Raw genomic sequence first — 27087 nt, forward strand, 5'->3', positions numbered from 1 at the left:
TTCCTAAGTCAACATCAATTCTTATTTGTTATCTAAATATACGTGCCAAATATTGATTGACACTTAATTTACCTGTCTGCTTGTTTGTTGTGGTGCCAAATGTGTCACATTTTAGCTGTTTAATTATGGCATGTCAAATTTCGGTTGTATTTTAAACAAACATTTTTGTGTTGTTTTCGTATAAGGCTACAAGTTAACAGTGTTGTCGTTTTGTCAGCTAAAATGTAGAAAAAAAATACATCATATTTTTAGCACTCAGAAATAAATTAATTTCACAGCCCAAAGACATTTAATCGTTAGCTGTCAGAAAATCAAAATTAAAAGTGCTAAATGAAACGAAATACTACCAAATCAATTTTTTTTTAAACAAGCAATCCAGTAAGGATTAAACCGCAGGTTTACAATTTATATATTCGAGGGAGATGTAAAAAATATATATTTTGACAAAAAATGTTGTTGCTAATTTCATCTAAAACGTTGTTACTTTACTAAAAAGCTTCTCGATTATACAATGATGAGTAGAATCTATTTTATTTTGATTTATTATGATTTTTTATATTTTTTTATAATTTTACATTTCTTATACGGACTAAAAGGATGCCTAGAGATCCACTATGACATTACTAAAATATAAAGTAAAATACATAACACATTTTAATTGAGAGCAAAGTTCGTAATTACTAAGGCCTGGTGAAATGTTAGACCATTAGCAAAGTTAGATTTCATGACCTCATTAATTATCTAACTATGTCTCCTATACATGACCTGCAATGACCTGCGAGCGATGATGAGATGCCTGTTCTAATTGGGCGTCCGCAGAATTATTCCAAGGGGAGGGGGGGGGGGAGGTAATGGATTAAGTTGCCTTTGTCCAAGTGGGAAATCGTAGTATGTTTATCTCTCTCGCTTTCTCTCTCTTTCTATATCTCAATCTTTCCCTTTCTCACGAAATACAGAATCACCCTCCTCCCTAGACAGGGGCGAATGGTCATTTTTTTTTTGGACGTCCCCTTTAAATTTTAATAATTTACCCTCCCTGTTATACACGAATAAAGGATAAAGTTTATTTAAGCTCACTCTAGCTTTTTATAATATCCTAAAGAAAATTAAAACTATCTTCTACAATAAAAAGAAAGCAGATGTAAAAAAAAAAGGTTATTGTTTTGGTTCCAGTGTTCGATGCTTTCGGCAAACCGTCTGCTGGTCTGATGGCGGGAGTTCTGCAGATGGAGGGAAACTACGACGAATGCATGTCTGTGAGGGCCAAGGTCAAGGCTGATAGGGCGTCGGCCCAGGAGACGGGAAGTCGGGAGTTCGGAGCCCGCTACTGCAGGGTGGAGCTTAAAGCTCGAGATTTTTACCTGGACCTTCCGGTTGGTGGCAGGTTTTCCAAACTTATTTAGTCGTCTTAAGTTTTAATCACCGTTATATTTAGTCTCCACATTGATTAGTCTAAGCCGTATTTATACACAGTGGCGTAGCGAGGTCGGGTGTCACCCGGTGCGGCACTTAATGGTGTCACCCCCCCCCCCCCAGAGGCGTAGCAACCCTTCCCGGGGACAAACTCTCAAATTTTCGATTTGCACCCCCCCCCCTTAAATTTGTCTCTATATATTATGCTATTTTTTGCCTTGGTGTCACCCCCCTAAATGGTGTCACCCGGTGTGTTCCGCACCCCCCGCCCCTCCCCCCCTCGGTACGCCTCTGTTTAGTCACTATTCTGTTTATTCACCAATGTATTAAGCCATAGTCCAGATGAAAGACCTTCTTGTTCAGTCTCCGATCTTCCTATTTATACTAGGTTAGTACATAATATCAGGATCGTTAATTTGTTTCCTTTAGCTCCACACCCAGCTTTAACCTCACAACAAGTCTGATACCCCCCCCCCTTTCACCTACAATTTCGTCGCTAATATTTTATATTAAAAATCTAAAAGATTCGGCATAATTTCTAAAAACAAGTTTAAAAAGTTGTATTTTAAATGACAAAGTGTAACATTATCCATTTTTAATCCAGTCTTTCCCCCGTCATATTTCATCACTAAAGCTCGATCCCTGCTCCCTAAGGTTATCTCCCCATTTTAATTTATAAAATCTCTTTCGTCAACATTCTTACCTACATATAACTTCAGATTAATCATAGTACTCTCCCCTTTCTGATCATTACTATAATATAAGGACACGATCTCGTTTTTTTCCTACTATGTTCATTTCTATCCACGTTGGCAAATACTATGGGAGGGTATGGGCGAGTGACAGGGTGCACAATTTTAATCCAATAAGATGAAAATAGGAGCATCCATTGATCGCATGGTTGAGTAAAAAAAACAAGTAAACTCTACTTCATCTTCCCTTATTTATGTCATACCACCAACCTAACCGAAGGGTTGACCGGATCTTCCCACAGGTAGACGCCAACAAGTACTGGACGGAGAAACAAAGTTTCCACCTGAGCTACAACTGGGGCGTGTGTTTACCTGACTCCTGCTACAGAGACGATCTGCTAACCTTTCTAACCACAGGTCAGTAGGGAGGTCGGTTAAAATAAAACTAACCTTTCTTACCACAGGTCAGTAGGGAGGTCACACAGGTCAGTAGGGAGGTCACACAGGTCAGTAGGGAGGTCACACAGGTCAGTACTGAGGTCAGTTAAAATAAAACTAACCTTTCTAACCACAGGTCAGTACTGAGGCCAGGATCGCCGCTAGAATTTGGCACGCGATCTGTTAAATACCCCGGACATCCCCCCCCCCCCCCCCCCCCACCCTCCAACATTACCCCCCCCCCCCCCGCAGCAATTGCCCACCCCTGCCCGGTTACGGTTAGGGCTAGTGTTAGGATTAAGATTAGAAATCAGTTCGGTGTTAGGGTTAGTGTTAGGGTCAGGGTTAGATGTAGGCTTAAATGTAGATTTAGAGTTGGTGTGAGGATTAATGTTGGAGTTAGGGTTAGCTATAGATTTTCGGTTAGGGTTTGGGTTTAATGTTAGGGTCATGGTTTTTCAGGATGAGGTGGTGGTATCGACAGGGCGGGGTCGGTAATATCGAGGGAATGTCACGGGGTGGGGGGGGAATGTATTCGACGAGAGAGTGGGGTGGGGGGATAATGTCCTAGACCCTTTACGACCACGACAATAGGATGATCTAATACAAAAGTTCAATTTGGTTTCACCAACTTACTTTACAGCGCACTCTTCCGAAATTCGTATATCATGTTACTACGATATTAAACATACTGGATAAAAGCACATTTTCATAAAATTATATTTATTTCTTTTCTGTGTAACCCCGTCAGAAACTGTCCACTATGCGTTCCTCAGCCTCCACCCCTGCATGGTAAGACTAGAATCCTATAACAAATACTATTCATGTTAAATACATACATACATACGTAGAAAGCAAGTACAGTTTATTTTTATAATACATTCAGCAATTTGGATTCAACCATTTTTATGATACAAAATAAAACAGTACTTTATATTATATGGGGCGGCATTGTTGGACGGTAGAGAGCACTACTCTAAGCGCTTAAGTCTGGAGTTTCAATCCGTAGCTTGAGTCCCCACGAGTGCCATGAGCCCACCACGTTCTAGTAAGTATCTGGCTCTAGGGAGGGTAAAGGCTGCTGGGCATACAACTGGTCACAACGTCCCTTCCCATGTCATATCACAGAAACAAATAAACTCTACTTTATCTACCCTGTTCAACAGGATTCGTTATATTGTGTGTCATCCGATGTAATTAATTATCATAACAGAGTATGTAAAATATTACTTCTACACATACGTCGTATGGTTATAACATACATTCAATAATTAAACTTTAGCTTTCTAAATATTTTTCAAACAAATATTTTCAGGTGCAATGCGTGCATTTAATTTGAATGTCGACAATGTCATCTGCTTCAACGAGCCGACACTCCCCGAAGACGCGGGTGCTTTAGTTACTGTGTAAGTTTGAAAATCTATTTTTGGTTACTGTGCAAGTTTGAAAATCTAATTTTTGGTTACTGTGTAAGTTTGAAAATGTATTTTTTGTTTATTATGTCAGTTTGAAAATCTATTTTTGGTTACTGTGTAAGTTTGAAAATCTATTTTTAAGTTTGATATCAAATCAGGTTATTGTGTAAGTTTAAAAAATTGTTATTTCGGTTACAATGTAAGTTTAAAAACCTTATTTTTGGGTTACTGTGTAGGTTTGAATATCTTTCTTTTTGCTTTTACTGTTTAAGTTTGTGAACCATTTTTGTACTGTTAACGACCTGTTGTTTGTTTAACACTTTTCGACCACTGGTTTAATGTATTAATTGAGCTTTGCAGCTTTAATGTGTTCTTAAATTGTATATACCTCGACAGCATAATCTTAGCTTGTTTCCTGATCGTGATCTCGTCCTTCACCTTGATCGATGTCTACTACGTGTATGCACCCTACTGGAACCACAGAGGAACGAAACACGTCAGAGAGAGGAGTACTGATGGAATCTGTTTGCAATCTTTTCATAACGGTACTGTCATAGCACTATTGGAACAATCTTTTTATAACGGTACTGTCATAGCACTATTGGAACAATCTTTTTATAACGTTACTGTCATATCATTAGAACCATCTTTTCATAACGGTACTGTCATAGCTCTATTAGTAATCTTTTCATAACGGTACCGTTATATCTCTGTTCTATTAGAACCATCTTTTCAAAACAGTACTGTCCTAGCTCTATTAGGACAGTCATATAGGTACTGTCTTAGCTCTATTCTATTAGGACATTCTTTTTATAACGGTACTGTCATAGCTCTATTAGAATAATCTTTTCATAACTGTATTGTTATATCTCTATTAGGACAGTCTTTTCATAAAGGTACAATCATAGCTCTGTTCTATTGGTACAATCTTTTCTTAAAGGTACTGTGATATTTCTATTAGAACAGTCTTGTCATAAAGGTACTGTCGTATCTCTTTTTCTATCAGAACAATCTTTATTACATTTTTTTCACCGTTTTGTATAAGAAACAGCCATGATTTTTAAAACAACATTAATAGTCACTACATTAAATGTTTGCCAATCAGTACGACAGAAAAATAAAATAAAAACAAAATGTAAGTTAATATAACTCTTCTATGAAAAATACGATTTTAAAATCTTTGAGTTTTTAAGCTTTTAATATCACAAGTAACATCCCAACCAAGTATAAAATTTGTGAATTAAGTAGCGCTATTTATAGTACTGCTATCTCGATCCCGTCGAACAGTTGCCTTTGAAGTGGAAGTTCCGGCCCCAGATGAAAGTAAAACCGGAAGTAGCTCTGACGACACTTCCGGTAGTTTGCAGACGGTGAGTGTGGTCAGTGAGAACGACGGTGGTCATGTCGATGTGGAGGAGATCAGGGAAAAAGTCGCGGTCAGTCAGGAGGTTCCAGAGCCGACCAAACCGGAAGGAACTAGCGGCGACACCAACGGCACCGTGGAAGCAAACGTGAACGGCAAATGTGAAGGTCAAGTAAATGCGCGTGAAAGTGATGTGACGGAAAAACAGAACAGAGGTAGTTTCTTTTTGAAGCAAACTAGCGTACCTTTATAAGTACACATATATTAATTTAATAGAAAATATTTTTTTTTAAATTTGCAATAGGGGTTGTCCGTAAAAGACGTCACACTCTTAGGAGGGAGTGGGGTTCGTAATTTTGTGACGGTGTGTGATGAAGGGGAGGGGGGTGGGGGTTCAGATGATGTGACGTCAAACTTTTGCATTATAAAAAAAAGCAATGTTAGAAAACGAATTTTTACCGTTGTTTCGCGTTTTAGAAAACTGTTTTAATAAATTGTATTAGTAACTGATTAACATATTCTATGTTGACATATTTCAGGAAAAATTTAGGAAAAATATCGATGTTTTAAGAAAAATTCAACTACAATTTTGAAGGGGGTTGTATACTGAGGTGTGACGTCACTTTGGGGGGGGGGGGGGGTCTGGCTTTTGTGACGATGTGTGACAGGGGGGAGAGGGGAAGTAAAAATCGTCAAACAAAGCGTGACGTCATTTATGGATGCCCCCCATATTATTAAAAACGTAACAATGTGCATTTTTTAACCTATCCCAGTGCACCTGTTGGCAAGCCGTTTCTCACTGTACAGTAACTTCCTGCGTCTGATTTCAACGGATAACAGCAAGGAAACGTTCACATGTGTACAGGTACACCATCAATGCCGGTCCAGTCATGCATGCGTTCTTTAGTGATACGTTTCGTAAAACATCAGCTCAGCCCTGATGGTCTAAACGCATCGTAGTATACATTTCGGAAGGCTAGCATCAAGTAGGAAAATTAATTAGGAAAACAAATACAGATTAGAAAAATAAATAACGAAAAACAATGCATTACTGCTCGTATTTTTAAAATTTTAATTCACAAAACTGAATCATTAAAAAAAAAAATAAGCCTGTATGCATAGCGGAGAGTGCTGACTACACTATCCCTTCATATGCCGTGGTCACAGAAACAGGTGAACTCTAATTCATTGCCCCATGCACTGAAATGTAACGCCATCCTTCAAAGAGAATTTTACTACTTACTACTTACAATAAAATAAAGTATGTTCAAAGCCCTTATATATAACAGATCTGTATTATACAGGCCAGACAATTCTTTTGTTAGTTTTTCATTTCTTTTAAAAGCCAAAACAATGGATCTTCGAATGTTTACCCTTATTTAATGTAAACCAAACGATGTTAATCGCTTAGGTTATAATATCCTTGCTCCTTAAAAGCAAAAACCAATAATGTAGAGGAAACATAGCTTCCTCAGTATCAGAGAGTTTGAGAACATTCGTAAGATTCACACACGATCTATTTCAGGGTCTGAAAGTTATCAGCATGGCATGGATAATAGCGGGTCATGGATACACGTATGGTGGATTACTGGATGAGAGTAACACTATCTTCAGTGAGTTGATTATCCCGTTATACTATATTTAGCCATTGCAACCCATGTTATACTATATTTAGCCATTGCAACCCATGTTATACTATATTTAGCCATTGCAACCCATGTTATACTATATTTAGCCATTGCAACCCATGTTATACTATATTTAGCCATTGCAACCCATGTTATACTATATTTAGCCATTGCAACCCATGTTATACTATATTTAGCCATTGCAACCCATGTTATACTATATTTAGCCATTGCAACCCATGTTACACTATATTTTGCCATTGCAATTAAAATACCACCAGACGCGGAGAGCTGGTGGCCGGAGCTAGGGATTCCTGACATTTGACAGGACATTAACAAAAATCCGACACATACCTGACGATCAATAGAGTAGGTGAAGTAGAGTTCACCAGCTTAAAAAAAACCTGAGCAGACGATTGGATTGTGTGGTCAGCATTGTGCCCAACCGCATATACTTTCACGGTTTAAGTCAGGTGTCTGCCAGTGCTGGGTCGAGTCAAAGAAATCATAGATTATACAACTTTGGGGTTGGAAGTCGAATGCTTAAACATTAAAGCACGGAAAGATTCACACAGGAGAACTGGTCTAGTACATGATTTTAAATAGTGATTTCCGTGTTTGAATGTATACTGGGATTATACGAGTTAAATATTTATTTGTGCTTGATTGGTAATTAATGTGATTATGTTAATTGAAATCTCATCGAGCAGAAAACACAGTGGAACTGGTTGAGACGTCATCGAGAATATCTTTTCACCTGGTTGGATCAGCTCACCTGGCTGTTGATACGTTTTTTGTTATCAGGTGAGTGGCAGGTGTGTTTGGTCGTCAGGTGACAGGTGTGTTTTGTCATCAGGTGAGTGACAGGTGTGTTTTGTTATCAGGTGAGTGACAGGTGTGTATGGTCGTCAGGTGACAGGTGTGTTTGGTCGTCAGGTGACAGGTGTGTTTTGTTATCAGGTGAGTGACAGGTGTGTTTAGTCGTCAGGTGAGTGGCAGGTGTGTTTTGTTATTAGGTAGGTGACATGTGTGTTTTGTCATCAGGTGAGTGGCAGGTGTGTTTTGTTATAAGGTAGGTGACATGTGTGTTTTGTCATCAGGTTAGTGGCAGGTGTGTTTTGTTATCAGGTGACAGATGTGTTTTGCCATTACTAAAGGTGTTCGTGTGTTTGATACGTTCTTTAGGTTCATCAATATATAAATGTTTGAAAAGTAAAGCGTGTAATCAAAACAGTTTGAATTTTAAAGGACAACGTCGCCTATAGGCCTACTAAGTTTTTACAAAAACAATGATTTACTAGTGATTGACTATTGACTACAATTAAGGAAACAGTTCAATAGCTAATTGTAAGTGACCACATGTATTTCAGTGGGTTTCTAGTGATGGTCATAACATTGAGAACGATGGAAGTCAAGTGTAAACCTAAGTTCTGGCTCATGTATTTTGTACATCGATTTTGGCGGTGAGTGAAGACAGGGTTTGAACTAGTTTGTCACATTTTTTTTCGGGCTGTATTGTCTTGTACAGATTCATACACTTTGACAAGCGTAGATCTATACACCAAATAACAAACACCCTAGCAATGATTTGAAATCCAAAGTATGTACTTAGGCTGACCTACCCCTCCCCCCTCTACATCTAATGTCTTTCCTGTAGACTGACCCCCTAATGTCTTTCCTGTAGACTGACCCCCTAATGGCTGTCTTGTAGAGTGTCCCCACCTAATGTCTGTCCTATAGACTCACACCACCCCCCCCACCTTTAATCTAAAGTCTGTCTTGTAGGATGAACCCCTAATGTCTATCCCGTAGACTGACCCCCCTACATCTAATGTATGTCCCGTAGACTGACCCCTAGATCTAATCTATGTCTCGTAGACTGACCCCCCCCCCAACTGTCAATCCGTAGACTGACCCCCCTACATCTAATGTATGTCCCGTAGACTGACCCCTAGATCTAATCTATGTCCCGTAGATTGACCCCCCCCAACTGTCAATCCGTAGACTGACCCCCCTACATCTAATGTATGTCCCGTAGACTGACCCCTACATCTAATGTATGTCCCGTAGACTGACCCCCCAACTGTCTATCCGATACACTGACTCCTAGATCTAATGTATGTCCCGTAGACTGACCCCCCAACTGTCTATCCAATACACTGACTCCTAGATCTAATGTATGTCCCGTAGACTGACCCCCCAACTGTCTATCCGATACACTGACTCCTAGATCTAATGTATGTCCCGTAGACTGACCCCCCAACTGTCAATCCAATACACTGACTCCTAGATCTAATGTATGTCCCGTAGACTGACCCCCCAACTGTCAATCCAATACACTGACTCCTAGATCTAATGTATGTCCCGTAGACTGACCCCCCAACTGTCTATCCGATACACGACTCCTAGATCTAATGTATGTCCCGTAGAATGACCCCCCAACTGTCTATCCAATACACTGACTCCTAGATCTAATGTATGTCCCGTAGACTGACCCCCCAACTGTCTATCCGATACACGACTCCTAGATCTAATGTATGTCCCTTAGAATAATCCCTAATGTCTATCCTGCAGGTTGACCCCCCCCCCCTAATATTCTCCCGTAGACTGACCCCCTAATGTCTATCCTGTAGGTTGACCCCCCTCTACATGATAGTTCTGGCTGTGGGGACAAACCTCTACGACCACATTGTGAAAGGACCTCTAAAGGCAGACGAGTTTGAAGAGTTCTATCAGTGTAAAGACAAGTGGTGGTCTCATATGTTGTACTTCAACAACTTCTACAGGCCAGACAAGAAGGTGAGTACCTTAATACAACGTCATACAATCGTCAGTATCAAGCCCAGTTATGTAGTCAATTCGTTATGGATGCAGTGGCTTACAGAGAAAGCTTACCCAAAAAGAGTTTAGGAAGAGTTACTGAACAAGCTTTTGTGAGAAATTGTTGTAGCCTACACTGTATAGACGGCACATTACATTAAATTATGTTTACAGCCCAATATGTTACCTTTCAGTGTATTACCTAACATTGAATGTGTTACCTTTCAGTATATGACCTAACATTGAATACGTTACCTTTCAGGTAACATTTAGGTGTTACCTTTTAGTTTATGACCCGACTTTGAATGTGTTACCTTTCAGTGTATGACCTGGTTACCTTTCAGTGTATGACCTGGTTACCTTTCAATGTATGACCTTGACATTGAATCCGTTACCTTTCAGTGCATGACGTGGTCCTGGTATATGTCTGTTGACATGCAGCTCTACGTGCTGTCGTCCATCTTTGTTTACATCACACACAGGTAACATTACGTTGCCTAATTAGTTCAGTGAGTTCAGTTACCAAACTTATTTGCATCTACAACTGCAACTGTTAAGAACCCTGTGTTCTGACACATGCCCTTACTATAAGGAGGCGTACATCAAGAAATCCAGGCTATTTGGATGATTTTCCACCCCACCCCTCTCCCCATCGTCGGCAAATCGGAAAAATACCACACCCCTCATAAAATGAGGCAACACATTAACGTTTAACCCCCCCCCCCCCCCCACTCTCATCTACATGACAATATATAAAAGCTTTTCTTTTGCTAAAATATAAAATGAGCAGGAATTGATGGATTAATATCACAACACTTTTCAAAAAGTCTAATAAGCAAAAGTACGACTTGGCCTTTTCGCCCCCCTCCCCGTCAAACATTAGAACACAAGTCCCAACCCCCTCACCACCAGACTCTGAAAAAATCAACACCTGTTATGGAATACCCGGTATACTAAAAAAAAAAACCACTTACACACTTGTAAGATGTTCAGTAAAACTCTACATCCTCCGTCAGGAAGAGGAAACTAGGAGTGGCATTGACAGTTGGTCTTCTACTAGGCGGCATTGTCTCAGCATTCATCGCCGAATACGTAAATGGCGGACAATTCGTACTGTAAGTTGCACTATAATTTTTTTGTTCTCTCCAGTGTTAGCTCTGTTTTGAGATATATTCAGAAAATAAACAATTTGCGCCCAAACTTGAATTGCTAATACTTTTTTTTTCACTTTTAAAAAAGTATTGTTTAGTCAACAATAAAAATACGTATATATTAAATTAGAATCAATTTAACAATCTTTTGATTTTATTAGATTAAACTTCAAACATTCAATACAAACAGCATTTATTTTTACGAAGCACTAAGCTAAATGAACTAATATAATTATTTTAAATTTAAAAAAAAAAGCAATCCTTCATTTTACCCGAAGCAGCTAAAAACACTTGTTATAGCGCAACACAAAATTCAGGTTAAACAATTCCATTTTAACATATGTTTAACAATTCCTATTTTGACATAAAAATTCAAAATTTTTTGAACTATTCAAATTCAAGAAAGATGGCTCAAATTAAATGTCAAACAATTCAAATTCAGGTTAGACAACTCAAATGTAAATTAATAAATTCCGCAGCATGGATTTACGTTTCTTTGAATACTGGAGCAAAGTGTACACGATGCCCTATACGCGCATGTCTGTCTACGCCGTGGGTCTGTTGCTAGGGGTGGCGATCACAGAACACAAGGGGAAGCCACTCATGTCTTTGGTGAGTTACTGTCGCTAGTTTCTGTTTTTATCGAAAGTCAATATAGATCTAGGCCTAATTACTCTTACATACATTGATGATGGTGTTTTAATGTCTAAACTGAACATTATTGAAATTTATGTTGATGTACTTAAACCTATCTCTTTGATAAAAACGATGGCCCCTCGTAAAACAATGCCGGCGGCATGTTATTTAAAGCCCTAAGCAAAACTTACTAAAACGCCCAATTTCACACAAATTAATTTTAAAAATACATACGTATAAGAAAATAATGAATTTAAAATGACATATTAATCAATGATCAATTGCAATACACGTTACAAGTAATCCACAAAATCAAAATTTAATTTTTCGAGCCTTATTCCTTTAAAAAAAAATTTATTACCTTTTAAAACGAAAAGAAAAAATATGAGACACCATTTTATTAAATTAAGCAAAATAATGGTGGTTTTTTCGCTGTATCAGTTACTTTATCAAGTAAAAAAACATTAAATAGACAATAAATTTACACTACATGGAAACTTTTAGCATTATGAATTTAATTAAATTTGTTGTATTAAAATATAACAATATATCAAAGGAAAATCGTATGGATTCTGATTTGATAGATTATTGTTTTGTTATAAAATAAACTACAATACTTATTTTAGTTTTTTTTTTTTTAACTTTTGTTTTATTCGTTTAACTTTTTGTAAAATAAATCTATTTTCTTTTATAGTTTCCCTTTATAAGGACCGTAATTCAACTTAATTCTCTGGTAGATGGAATTTTGCTTTTATTCTTGGCCTTTACAATAATTGAATGGGTAGTTTAAAGCATACGGGTCATCCGTATATGACGTCTCGCCTTTTTTGACGATTTTCACCCCCTTCCCTCCGTCACCCATCGTCATAAAAAGCCAGAACCCCCCCCCCCCCCCCCAAATGATGTCAAATCTAGCCAAAAATTCCCCTCAAAATTGCAGTTGATATTTTCCAAAATCTTATCTGAACTCTGTCAATATAGAGTATTTTAATCAATTTATATTACAGTTTATTAAAACAGTTTTCTGAAACGCGAAATAACGGCTAATATTCGATTTATAACATTATTTTTTTATGCAAAAGTGTGACGTCACACCATCTGAAACCCCCCACCCCCCTCCCCCTCATCACACACCGTCTCAAAATTACGGACCCCCTCCCCCCTACCAGTGAGACGTCATTTATAGACGACCCCCAAAGCTGAAAGACATTGGACAAAATAATTCAACGTTGTATTATTGATTTACGTCCATGTTTACAAACGGAAACCCCGATACATAGGGTCTTCAGGCAAGGCAGTCGCAATTAATTTGGCACCGGCACAGAACTCGTAATCAGCAAACTGGAAAACTTTACTTCGTTGCTTGAGACCTAGCCTTGAGTTAAACATTTACACGAGTGACTATCACCCTATATAAGCGTTTAGATCGTGAACGCCAAAAAAAAATTATGTTGATATAGCGTCAGGTTCTGGAAACTTCAATGGAAAAATTAAAACTTATAAAATACCGTATTTTTCTAAATAATAAGTGCATTTTTAATTGTTTTATTTTAGCGACTAGCACAGTAAGTTTGTTTTGTAGTGGCTGGCAGAGTAAAACATCAGCATGTTTGGTGTATAGTACACAGGTTATGTTGGTAGAGGTTGATAGGGGGAATGGGTCCGATATATATATAGGGGTATATATATATATATATATATATATATATATATATATATATATATATATATATATATACATATATATATATATATATATATATATATATATATATATATATATATATATATATATATATATATATTTATATATATATATATATATTAAGTAGTATATTTTTAGTTATGGAGTTTTAAAAATCCAGAGTTGATATAAAACTAAATCATTCAGTTGTTAAAAATATCAAAAACCAAATATTAAAAGACACATCCCAAGCGGGGAGTGAAGAATACTGATAACATCGTAGGTTGTTATGTTCCCTTTCGAACCTGATGGTCCATGGGGCAATTGAAGTAGAGTTTCTGTGACCTCGGCATCCGAAGGGATAGTGTGGTCAGCACTATACCCAGCCGCCTTTACATTCCCTAACGTGAGTTAGGTACCCATCAGAGCTGGGTGGACTCGAGATTGTCAGGTTAGCAGTTGTTTGCTCTACCATTTGGCTACTCCGTCCCACAAACATATGTTGACTGTTTAGCGAGAAAGTTTTACCATAGGATCACATCACTCTTACTGGACAGACGTGAGGAAAAGTCCACGTCATGTGCCAGAAAATAGAGTAAGAAATGTGTGTCTTATCAATCAATGTATAAACAAGAGATCCACATGTCTTGATTGGTTTACATCTATTTAATATTAAATAATAACACTTTTTTTGTAAAAGATCTATGCTTATTCCTGTTTTAGAGGTAATACTGATTATTATAATAATTTTTATTTGATATTTAATATTCTATTGGATTTTAGCAAATTATGAAATTATTTTAAATATGGAAAACAGGATATTGATTGAAACACATTACTTTGTAAATTGACGTCAGTTAATCAACTTTATTTTGATATCTGTGTTTATATCTGGAGCGATTGAATGTTGCAATAAATTTCAACTTATTTGGATAACTTTACCGAAAAGGTTCATTTTTATAGTTTGCCAGTACAAAAATTAAAGATTAAGTTGTAAGCATAGTTAAAATGTCTAGATAACAAAATGTAACTGCCTATTAGTCGAACTCATTTCGATTTTGTTTTGAAATTTGTAATATAAGCACTCTTGTGATATAAAGTCTATACTATATTTTCCTGATTCGTTGGGAAAAAAAGTCCAAACGTAGAGTTCTAACCTTACCCATTCTTTATTTCAGTTCAATGCTTCAATAGTGTGGGTGGTCGCCATTGTTGTTGGTCTATTTTTAGTCTTCATCAACCACACCCAGTGGAGACCAAATTCTGACCACTGGACAAACTGGCAACAGTCCCTGTACGAGGCACTGGTCAGACCGACGTGGGCGGTGTGTGTGGCGTGGGTTGTCTACGCTTGCTGCACTGGCCTTGGCGGTGAGTACCACTCACACGAATTGTGTCACTGTTACTCAGTGGCGTAGTGAGGGGGGGGGACGACATACGTCCCCGGGCGCCGACCTAAGGGGGGGGGAGCCAAAATGGGTTTGAAAAACAAAATGAAAGTTTGAGAGGGGTGCAAATAGAAAGTTTGAGGGGGGGGGGGGGGGTACCAAATTGAAAGTTTGAGAAGGGGGGTTCAAATCGAAAGTTTGACGGGGGGAGGGGAAGTGCAAATCGAAAGTTTGTCCCCGGGCGCCGGGATGGGTGGCCACGCCTCTCCTGTTACTTATTTGTAGTTAGTTTAGCTGTTTAGCTGCCTGTAAACATGTCTGTAGACCTTCTTATGTATTGTTTTTATAGTTGTATGTACAACTTTTCTAATACTTTTTTATATTGGTGTTCAAATGGTTGATTGAATGTATTTTCCAATGTCCGTTTCTATGTTTGTATAAATAATGTAATATTTTTAATATGGCTAATGTAATACTGCTCATCGTATCCTTGTATGTAGATTGTATCCATTCATAAACAGGACATTAATTAAAATGCTGAAACCGTTCATTCCTAGTACTGAGCTAAAAATCTCATGATACACGTGTTAGTACATTCAAGAATGCTGGTAGAATAAAATGTGTACTAAACTACATTTTATAAATTATATGGAAAAATCTTAGACGACTTGCAAAATAAAAACGATTTTCGTTGTTAGCCAACAATAAACACGATGGTGTAAGCTAGATACAGTTTAATATGATTGAACTGATCTTAATTTGAGTGGATTGTGTAGCGTAATGCATTTCATCTCTGCTTAGTATTCCAGAAATTGATTTTTTTTTTTTAAATTAATAAGTTGAATAGAAGAGCTTCGGTTCCAGAATATTCTTTTAATACTTCCAGGTGTGGTTAACAGCATCCTGAGCTGGCAGCCTTTCGTCGTGCTGTCCAGATTGACCTATGCCGTGTACCTGCTCCACCCCGTCGTCATCACGTTTGTGGTCTACAGCAGACGGACACCAATATACCTGGACCCGTTACATTTATCCCTGGTGAGTTGTGGATCATCACATTAAACCTACACCATAAGCCTAACGGTATCCCGTTACATTTATCCATGGGGAGTCATGGGTTATGACATTGACACTTGTGACGAACTTGAACACAACTCTAACCAAATACCTTTGTCATGAACTTGACCTATTGAAAGTCGTGTTACAAAAATGTTACTATAATCTTTACCTTAACTTTTACCGGTTAAGACTGTTTGTATTTACCCTACTCCAAAACCCGCACACACAAAAAATAGGGATATGTAGGATAATAATCCTGTTGCCCTAACATTACACTGAATACACTCAAGTTGTTTTAAACGAGCTGATCGTACAATTGTACACATTCCATTAATATAATTAACTTAAATGATCACTAAGGTACTTCAATAACTTCCTTTTGAAAGAATTTGGAGAATTTTAATACACAGGCTCCAACGTATGTTTTAAAAAGAAACTTGAATAATATATTAACGGGATGGTCTGACTAAATGCTAGAGCGTTTGGCTGCTATACCGAATGGTCTCGAGTTCGGATCTCGGTTTGGACGTATGTCTCTAGGACATCACTGAGTCCATCCAGCTCTAATGGGTACCTTGGCCATGTTGAGGAATTAAAGGCAGATGGGCGTAATGTTGTTCACTATATCCCTTCATATCCCGACGTCATGAAACTTTATCTACCCAACGGATCGCTAGGTCTAAACAATAACTTGACTTTATACTTTAAAATAATTTATTAAATATGATACAATTCCACAGTAATATCAAACAAAAATAAAAATCATGTACATTCCCTTTATTAAATCCACTCTGCTCGATAAAACAAATTTGCTTTGACATCTACAATTATAGAACCAGCAAAAGCTACATGTAAAAATACTTGAAAAGAAATTAATCACTTATAGTAATTAAACAAATTATTGATGATTTTAATTTATTGTGGTTTCATTTTCATCTCAGTAAAGTCGAGACTGTCGACATATTTTGTCAACAAGTACCAGTAAATCCCAGAGCCCGTTGTACCCCCAAACTTGCCGTTGAGATCGTTAAAAAAACAATCCTGATGCCACCAGCCGCTACCAAAAGCTTTGGCGCAGCTTCCGGACGGTACATCGTCGTTATCCTGGTCGTACGTTGAGAATAACGCGTTGTTGAAATACGCGTTGACATCCGGACGCGGTCCGGAGTATCCGGAAAACGACAATTTATATTTATCTGATTCGCCGTAGAGTTTGAAATTAGGATAGACGTAGGCGTAGCTTGCCCCGCGATACGTGAAGTCGATTCTCATTTTGTAGAGTTTGCTGGAACTGAGGCAGTGGATGTTGTCGTTTCCGAGGTAGAAGTCACCGGATCCGTAGTCCCCGAATCCTTCCTTGTATTCAATCCAGCTACGGTTAAAGTCGACCTCCCCGGAAAAGCGACGTTGGAAAATTGTCCATCCTCCACCGTCGGTGACCGTGTCGCACATGACGATGAGCCCGTTGGTCAGTTTGACAAGTTTTCTGGGGGTGTTCGTGGTCAGGACGTCGCTGCAGGATTTGTAGGGGAGTGGATCGTTCGGGTTAAAGGTCGTGTTGTTGCCTACACGTATTCGTCCTGATCAAAAGTATATTAAAACATGTGATATCATACGGTAAATGGAGACGTGTGTCGTTCAAGTTGTCAGCAGTTTGTTGAAAGTTAACATTAAAAAGTTCAATACTAGTTAACTTAACAAGGGCCGTACTATGTCGTAAATTATACAAGTCACATATCAAAAGATTGGCTACTGGCAGCAAGATATATATTGCTAGGCCACGGTGAGTTACGTTAAGCACGTTAGATCTAAGCTTATAACTATTTGTATATAGATGTGTTCAGTGTTTTTTACAGACTTTTTTCTCCGAGGGGGGGGGGGGGGGGAGCGGACACTGGTAAAAGTATATATTTTCTGTATACCTTATATTTCATTCGAGGTCGGGGGGGGGGCGGTAGACGTTTTTCAAGGGGGACGGGGGGGGGGGGCATAGCCCCTCAAGTGATGCCTGAAAGAAACTCTGGATGTGTTTATACCTAAGCAAGCAGCTCTGTCGCACGTTTGTAAGTCGCCTGTATAATCCAATGTCGCGTTCTCGGTAGTGTTGCAGAATTTCCCAGTCGATAGAATCTTTGGGCTCGTTAATGGTGAAGACTTATTCTGAGGCACAATCCACGACCCTAAGACACAAACAAGTCTTTTGTTTAATGCATGAACACCCATTTCAAGTTTTAAGATGGTATCCTATTAAAATATGTAGGCCCAATACACTGATAACTATACAGTACGTGCTTACCATGTACAATGGTGATAAACAAACTGTATTTTTTAACAATAGCATATACTAATAAATAGACTGATTCTAAAAAGAAACACACACACACATACACTACCCCCACCACTACCCTCATCACCCGCCCAACACACACACACACACTGCTCCTACCACTACCACCACCACCACCACTACAACAACCACTACCCTCACCACTACCCCCCACCACTGCACCCACCACTGCACCCACCACTGCAACGACCACTACCCCCACCACTACGATCACCACTACCCCCACCACTACCACCACTACCCCCACCACTACCACAACCTCTACCCCCACCATTACCCCCACCACTACCCCCATCACTACCCCTACTACTACCCCCCACCACTGCCCAACCACTACACCCACCACTACCCCCAACATTACCCCCACCACCACTACCCCACCACTACCCCTACCACTACCCCCACCACTGCCCAAACACTACCCCCACTCCATGCACTTAGCCGCACACTACCCCCACCACTACCCCCACCACTACTCATTCCACTACCACTACCACTACCACTACCCCCACCATTACCCCCACCACTACCCCCACCACTACCCTCACCACTACCCCCACCACTACCCCCTCACTACCCAACCACAGCCTCCCACCACTACCCTCACCACTACCCCCTCACTACCCAACCACTACCCCCACCACTACCCCCACCACTACCCCCACCACTACCCCCCACCACTACCCCCACCACTACCCCCTCACTACCCAACCACAGCCTCCCACCACTACCCCCACCACTACCCCCACCACTACCCCCACCACTACCCCCACCACTACCCCCTCACTACCCAACCACAGCCTCCCACCACTACCCTCACCACTACCCAACCACTACCTCCAACACTACCCCCAACATTACCCCCACCACCACTACCCCCACCACTACCCCCTACATTAACCCCACCACCACTACCTCCAACACTACCCCCAACATTACCCCCACCACCACTACACCCACCACTACCCCCACCTCTCTCTCCAACACTCACCCAACACACACAAACTCTCCGCCTTATCATAGCTGTAGCTGTAGCATGTTTTCTTTGACTCCATGCACTTAGCGGCACACCCGGCACCACTTCTGGTCACATGCACCTCATCAATCGGCAACATCAGCATTTCTGCAGGGTCATGTGACGTAAAGTGACTGTTTCTTATCGTTGCCTGGCAAAATGCTGGGGAGCATAATGTATAACAATACATACACTTTAATGAATCTCAACCATCTAAATAAGGTTATCCTTAATTTAGTTATAAAAAATCGACCTCAAATTAAACCGTTATAGTTTATTTATCGGAATTTAAAGCACTGGAAATAATTTTATGGTTGACAAAAACATTCGCATACAATCTTATACTTATATTTAAAATGTCGTCAACTTAACTTAAACGGTACTCAAGTTATAGGCTGTTGAGAAAACTGGAGTGGAGTGACTATCCTTTCTGCTTCCCGGAAATCACATAAAAACTGACATAAAACTACAAATTTGATAAAATTCGTATACATTAACCTAATTTAAGCTGTAATACACGTACGCACGCATGTACGCACACTCACAGACACATATAGTGTCTACATACATACACACGGACAGAATTGCGAAACTAAGTTCTCCCGGCCGCAACCGGTTGAAGAACGTCAAAAATCGTCCAAATTCGATTTCTAATTTTTCGCACGATTACGCTCCATCCTTTCTATTCCGTATACGATAAATTATGAATATGTAAACATGGCGAAAACTTTCAAAAAATCTGGTAAATTGTTCAGCACATTTACAACACTTCCTCTATACCCTGTATTTGCAAAAGTAAATAACTTAAGTAATATCTTACCGAAAGCAAGAAAAACCAATCCGACAGTTTCATTCATGCTATTTAAACGAAGCTTGCACTAATATAGTTGATACACAAATATAGTGTACATCCACTGATCCTTTACAACATTAGGTTTGACAAATCCAGTCCACATAGGCCAGTATATTGTTACAACAAACGGTCGTCATATGCCTGGAACATTCTCCCCTGATTGCCTATATCAATAGAATTAGCTCGAGAGCTCCCAGCAAGCCAGGCTCATCTGAAGTGTGGCGGTTCTCCTGATATACATACCCAATACACCCAGAGTTTCTTCCAGGCATCTCTTCGGGGTGGCACCGCCCCCCCCCCCCCCCGAACGAAATGGAATTTACATAGAAAATATATACTTTAGACAGTGTCTGCCCCCACACCCCCCGCAATTGTTGTCCGCCCCCCCCCCCACCCCCCCCCCCCCCCCCCCGAAAATTTTAAGTGCACCCCCGGAGAAAAACGTCTGGAAGAAACTCTGAATACACCCGTCACACATAGCATTTGTGTTGTTGGAATTATGCACAGGTCATAACAATATATAAAATACATTTATAATAAGACAAATGACAAAATTAAATATTGCAGTTTTTAACCATATCTTAGAAAATAAAACTGACATTCGGACACACTGTTTAAACTCATTTGACATTTCAAAATGAGATTAAGCGCATTATGTTTACTTTATTTATATCATTGATGCAGTCTTTATGACATGCACCGCCTATTCTCCCATATATATATATATATATATATATATATATATATATATATATATATATATATATATATATATATATATATATATATATATATATATATATATATATATATATATATAAGGTGCATGTATGTGTGTATAATCCAGTTTGAGAATCAATTTCACGACACTTTATTAACTAAACTGTAAATGTAAATGTCTATCATTTAAATATGGATTTAGCTACAGCGACGTAATTTTCTATACATGAACATGAAATTTTAATGCGCTGTGTTTGTAGTTCTCTAAAGGGTTTTGTAAGTTTCCGTATTCCTTAAAGCAAGATTTTGACACACATTATTCTCACCCCAGGCGAAACAATAGGCTTCCATATTAGATGCAGGAAAACAATACATATTGCAATTTTTGTACTAAACACACAGAATTTGATTTTGAGAGTAAATAAGTTAATCAAAAGAATGGACCTGTAACATGCTATGGTGAATATCAGCCAATTACTTTAGTAAGTTGAGCTATCAATGTAAATGTTGGCTCCCCAAAGCTGGGGTAATGACTCCTAAAGTTGGTTTACAGGCTCCCATACGCGGGTTACTGACTCCCATACGCGGGTTACTGACTCCCACAGGTTGAGTTACTAAATCAGAATTGAGTTAAACCAGAGTTAAAAAAAGAGATAAAAAGAGTTTAACCAGAGTTAAAGTATTGTTAAACCAGAGTTAAACCACAGTTAAACCACAGTTAAACCAGAGTTAAACCAGAGTCAAACCATAGTTAGACCAGAGTTAAACTACAGTTAAAACAGAGTTAAACCAGAGTTAAACCAGAGTTAAACCAGAGTTTAACCAGAGTTAAACCAGAGTTAAACCAGAGTTTACATCGGTTGCACGGTGCATTTCGCTTGAACTCGCCAGGCCTCCACTTGACGGTTGAATGCACGGGCAGACGCATGCCTCACTGAATGACTGGCTAATGATGTCTAGGGAATGAACAACAAATATTGAACTCTCAATCCATATGTCATAAGGAATTGAACGTGTGCATGTATAATAAGCAACTGTTTGCATATCTGTGGGATCAAAGAAGTTTTTATTTTATATGGCCATAGGGCAGAGAGTCTGAGAATCACATAACCAGTTGTTTCTTTCAGACATTTTTCTCCGGGGAGGGGGGGGGGGGGAAACTTGAAATTTTCAGGAGGGGGGGTGGAGACTAAAATCATTGGTTAAGAAACTATGCACATAACGTTATCGAGCAGTTAGAGTGACATATTTCGTTTAATCAGGACAATAACAAATGGTAGAGGAAATTCCATTGCCTCAGGGGCTTCGGCAAATGTGTTTTCTTCTTCTCTTTCTTCTTGGTTCCTATGTGTAATATTGGAGGGAATATCTTCCAAGACAACCAAGTATTATATGTATCAACGTGTGATACTACTTTACCCTAGCTTGGTTCACGTCTTTGATTGCCATGCTTGGCTTCCATAATATTTCTTCAGTTAACAACCTACAAGGAAGCGGTTGTTTGATTTTGTAGTTTTCTCTCCTAGATGGGTTTTCTAACAAATTAACATAATGAAAAACAATTTTACTCAAGGCTGGACTGGCTCTCCATGTCACCGAGAAAATTCCCGGAGGGGTGAAAAAAATAAAATTCCGATGCTGTAGATTCTTTAACTAGATCTTGTCTTTCTCGGGTCGTATGAATACGGCCAGACCACACCTGGTTCTAAATATATTTCAACATTTCGTAATTTAAATTATTTTGAATATATATATAGGCCTATATATATATATATATATATATATATATATATATATATATATATATATATATATATATATATATATTGAGAGAGAGATGTGTGTTAGTGTACGTGTACGTGTAGCCTACGTGTGCGTGTATGTGTACGGATACGGATACCGGTATGGGTATGGGTAGGCCCTCCTTTTTCATATGTTTCTTGACCTCGTCATATAAATGGAAGGTGTGGTATGGGAATATACGGCTATATAAAACTTTTCACCTGGGATATATTCTCGTCTACCTTAGTTTTGTCCTCATACATTCCAGGTGTACAACTACCTAGGTAATGTAGTCATAACCAAGTACAATCTTGTCTAACTTAGTTTTGTCCTCATACATTCCAGGTGTACAACTACCTAGGTAATGTAGTCATAACCTACCTGTTGGCCGCCGTCTTCTCCCTGACCTTTGAAATCCCAACGATGGCCTTGGAAAAAATTCTGCTACAAGGGAAGTGAAAATCTGCCAAGATAATCAATTTGTTAAGGCACCCGGTTTATGGTCCTGCATGTGGCCCTGCCTGTGGTCCTGTCTTGTGGTCCTGTCATGTGGTCCTGTCTTGTGGTCCTGTCTTGTGGTCTTGCCTGTGGTCCTTTCTTTTGGTCCTGCCTGTGGTCCTGTCTTTTGGTCCTGCCTGTGGTCCTGTCTTTTGGTCCTGTCTTGTGGTCTTGCCTGTGGTCCTTTCTTTTGGTCCTGCCTGTGGTCCTGTCTTTTGGTCCTGGCTGTGGTCCTGTCTTTTTGTCCTGCTTGCGGTCCTGTCTTTTGGTCCTGCCTGTGGTCCTGTCTTTTGGTCCTGCCTGTGGTCTTGCCTTGTGGTCCTGCCTGTGGTCCTGTGATGTGGTCCTGCCTGTAGCCCCGTGTTGTGGCCCAGCATTGTGGTCTTGTCTTGTGGTCTTGTGTTGTGGCCCTGTCTTGTGGCATGCCTGCCTGCCTGTTTGTTATGATATACATTACATTTTGCTGCATATTTTACAATTAATATGCAACTGTTCAATGATTGTCTCACTTGAACTATTTCAAATGTATGAAATGCATTGATTTTTTATACGGAGCAATTATCACCATTTTTGTTGTGCCTTAATTAAATAAGACATGTATAATCATTGTTTTTGTAAACATGGAGTATTCAACTGCTTTTTCTCAATTAAAGATTATTCATTGTTAAGACTACTTCTTTTCATTTAATAAGTATTATAGGCGTATTTCATTGTTTTAATAAAAACGTGAGATGTCTTGTGTCGGTTCATATTTAAAACCAATATATCCATGAAACATAGATTATTACCTTGCTGCTTTGAAACAGTATTTCCACCCACGCACCCGCCCATATATAATTTTTGCCCGATTAAAATAAGTTCCCTGTACTCCGTACATGTCGAAAAACTGAGGTGTAAAACGGTGAAAACTGTCGAAATTTCATGTGTATTTTGTGCACGATTACATTACTTCCTCTATACTCTGGGTACGAGAAAGTAAAAACATCGAAACTCTTATAATCAACCAGAAATAAAAATGCCATTATAAAGTTATTAAAATTTTTGACGATGTCCTATTACATCCCGGCTTAATGGCCTTTTTTATTTTACAATAACACTTCCGATGTTTATATGAACTTTGTCCGGAAATTGTATCCGCTCTTTGATTCTCAACGTCTTTGATTCTCCGGAAAAAATGCGAGCATTTCATTTCCGCTTTGATGTTGCCATGTTTGTCGATGACGTGATGAGCCCACGAAAGAAGAGCAATCACATTTTTAAAGTGCAGAACCTGATTCTCCAATTAGTTAGGTTAATTAATGGCAGATCGTTAAGTTTTTCCCCGGTGGGATGTCGATGTACTCTAGTGAGAATACCGGACATTGTAGTTAATTAATTTATCAGCCAATTAGTCTGGCTTGAATACACCTTTTGATTCCTAAATGGTTTGATCTATAGCGCCAGTGTCTGCAGTTAAACAGAAGAGGTCAACTAGTGGTCAACTTTTTATTTCATACATCAACAATCTGACCTCGTATTAGTTGATAAAAGATCGATCAGAAATGTGATTTGTAACCAGTGGCGTAGCGAGGTCGGGTGTCACCCGGTGCGGCACTTAATGGTGTCACCCCCCAGAGGCGTAGCGACCCTTCCCGGGGACAAACTTTCGATTTGCACCCCCCCCCCCTCAAGTTTTTGATTTGCACCCCCCTCTCAAACTTTCGATTTGCACCCCCCTCAAGTTTTTCTCTATATATTTTGCTATTTTTTGCCTTGGTGTCACCCCCTAAATGGTGTCACCCGATGCGGTCCGCACCCCCCGCCCCCCCCCCCCTTGCTACGCCCCTGTTTGTAACTACCTGTAAGTGATCGGCTTGATTCGATTATGTAGATTTTTAAAAAGTGGATTCAATTTTTTTTTTCGAATTAAACTTTTTGCATATATGTACTACTTATTTTATTTAAAAGAGTACATGCCTTTAAAACCAATAGATATTGGGTTTTTTTTTTAACTATCAAACAAAATACATTTTAGATAGTCTAATAATCTAGTAATAGTAAACAAATTAAATTTGCCCTGTTACTTTCTATTAATGTTCTACTCCAAGTAAACCGAGTATGATTTGAAGGGGCCAAAAAGATCAAAGTTTTAGAACCTTTAATCTGTCAACATATTTGATTTTTTTTTTACGTTTTTGATCCAGTTTTGTGCCACCAAAACTTCTTCGTCAAATCCAGAAAAAAACAACAGATTTTTTGAAAAATGTATTCAAGGGTAAAACGATTGCTACATACCATGCTTAATTTAGATTAACAAAGTACATTTTTTATCAATGTATGAAATGTATTGATTTTTTCCTTATTCATATTTGATAAGGTCGGCATCGCTTCAAGTATCTATAAATTTAGAAATTCCAAAATGTTTAAATTAATTAATATGTTTTTTTTTAAAGTTTTAAACCAAAAAAAAATTAGATGGCAGTCAGTCATTTCCCGATTACGTCAGATTCTAAATACAGCAGAAACTACGGCAGCTGATTAAATGCTGAATTATTTTAAGACAAACATGCACTCGGTTCGAGTATAGTTATAAATAGGTAGCGACGGTTGAAGTGAGTACATATTAATTTAATTGCAAGCCCCTAGCACCTTTATTCTGAAAGTTTGTGTAGTACAGAACCTTCAGCCTCAGGCTAGGTGATGTTAATTTGTTGGCAGCTCTCTACTGCAGAAGTGATGGTCTGTTTGTCATTTAACTGGTCGAACGTTCGTGCTAGATCGTTTATACATATACATATATACATATATATATATATATATATATATATATATATATATATATATATATATATATATATATATATATATATATATATATATATACATATATAAATATATATATATATATATATATATATATATATATATATATATATATATATATATATATATATATATATATATATATATATATATATATATATATATATATATATATATATATTTATATATATATGTATATATGTATATATATATATATATATATATATATATATATATATATATATATATATATATATATATACACATACAAACATACATTTGTATATATATATATATATATATGTATATATATATATATAATATATATATATATATATATATATATATATATATATATATATATATATATATATATATATATATATATATATATATATATATATAAATAAATATATATATATATATATATATATATATATATATATATAAATACACATAAATACACATATATATATATATATATATATGCAGTGGCGTAGCGAGGTCGGGTGTCACCCGGTGCGGCACTTAATGGTGTCACCCCCCCCCCCCAGAGGCATAGAGACCCTTCCCAGGGACAAAGTTTCAAATTTTCGATTTGCACCCCCCCCCCCCCCCTCAAACTTTCGATTCGCACCCCCCCTCGAGTTTTTCTCTATATATTTTGCTATTTTATGCCTTGGTGTCACCCCCCTAAATGGCGTCCCCCTGTGCGATCCGCACCCCCCGCCCCCCCCCCCCCCCCGCTACGCCCCTGATATATATATATATATATATATATATATATATATATATATATATATATATATATATATATATATGAAGTTCCAATAATAGCTTTAGAAAAGATCCTGCTGAGAGGAAGACGAGGATCTGTGATGCAGACGATAAAACGTGGCTTGCAGACTTCCCCTGGCGACATAATTTCTACTTCTAGCTGTTTTCGTATTTCTCTTTCAACATCACACATCTTTATTAGAAAATAATTATTTTTTCCACTTTCTATTATTTACTTTACAAACTATAATACAATAATACTTGATGATACATTAAAAATTTAGCTGAGACTCAACCTTAGTACATCACAAAGCAATAGGTTGTACTTTTATATTTGTTAATTGATTTGAGAATAGCTATATCGAGATATCTTTTAAAATATCAAGCTGAAATTCGGGATAAGTGCGTTTTTTTAGTAAGATTCAAAACTTTAAGGATAATAGTAGGAGAAGAAGCATGCACTGTAATACTTCAACTAAACCGATGTCCAGCGGGTATATTGATTCATGATTGTCTAGATAGTTTAGAACAATAGGGCTGTGTATACATGACATTTGACCTTTCATGTACATGGTGTATAGACTAACAATGGTTGCAGTGTTCGTTGTT

At 38.2% G+C, this 27087-nt stretch overlaps 2 protein-coding genes and 1 long non-coding RNA gene across 3 annotated transcripts; all 3 read left to right on the forward strand.

Moving 5' to 3' along the window:
- Positions 1–1173: 1173 nt before the first annotated feature.
- On the forward strand, positions 1174–5871 carry LOC131931742 (uncharacterized; the record flags this gene model as incomplete). The annotated part of the gene is made up of 6 exons (XM_059288586.1): positions 1174–1373; positions 2408–2522; positions 3859–3949; positions 4355–4503; positions 5246–5536; positions 5861–5871. Coding segments are annotated over 6 exons (857 nt in total), but the record flags the coding sequence as incomplete, so codon positions are not given.
- Positions 5872–6092: 221 nt separating this feature from the next.
- On the forward strand, positions 6093–7753 carry LOC131931741 (uncharacterized). The gene is made up of 3 exons (XR_009384332.1): positions 6093–6186; positions 6847–6934; positions 7660–7753. It is a non-coding gene; the product is annotated as an uncharacterized LOC131931741 (long non-coding RNA).
- Positions 7754–8321: 568 nt separating this feature from the next.
- Positions 8322–22897, forward strand: LOC131931744 (nose resistant to fluoxetine protein 6-like). Its single transcript, XM_059288587.1, has 8 exons — positions 8322–8412; positions 9583–9748; positions 10172–10251; positions 10786–10884; positions 11400–11532; positions 14419–14611; positions 15515–15663; positions 22747–22897. The coding sequence occupies exons 1-8, from the start codon at positions 8333–8335 to the stop codon at positions 22858–22860; spliced, it is 1014 nt and encodes a 337-aa protein (XP_059144570.1). The 5' UTR covers positions 8322–8332; the 3' UTR covers positions 22861–22897.
- Positions 22898–27087: the final 4190 nt, after the last annotated feature.

The sequence above is a fragment of the Physella acuta genome, unplaced genomic scaffold, assembly GCF_028476545.2.
Source record: "Physella acuta isolate Inbredline_101_S28 unplaced genomic scaffold, ASM2847654v3 ptg002023l, whole genome shotgun sequence".
Classification (NCBI taxonomy): Eukaryota; Metazoa; Mollusca; class Gastropoda; family Physidae; genus Physella; species Physella acuta.

Coding starts and splice junctions, on each gene's coding strand:
- LOC131931744 (XM_059288587.1), top strand. CDS start 8,333: ATGGTCATAACATTGAGAACGATGGAAGTCAAGTGTAAACCTAAGTTC. Junction 11,533..14,418: donor GGAAGCCACTCATGTCTTTG/GTGAGTTACTGT, acceptor TCTTTATTTCAG/TTCAATGCTTCAATAGTGTG. Junction 14,612..15,514: donor TTGCTGCACTGGCCTTGGCG/GTGAGTACCACT, acceptor TAATACTTCCAG/GTGTGGTTAACAGCATCCTG.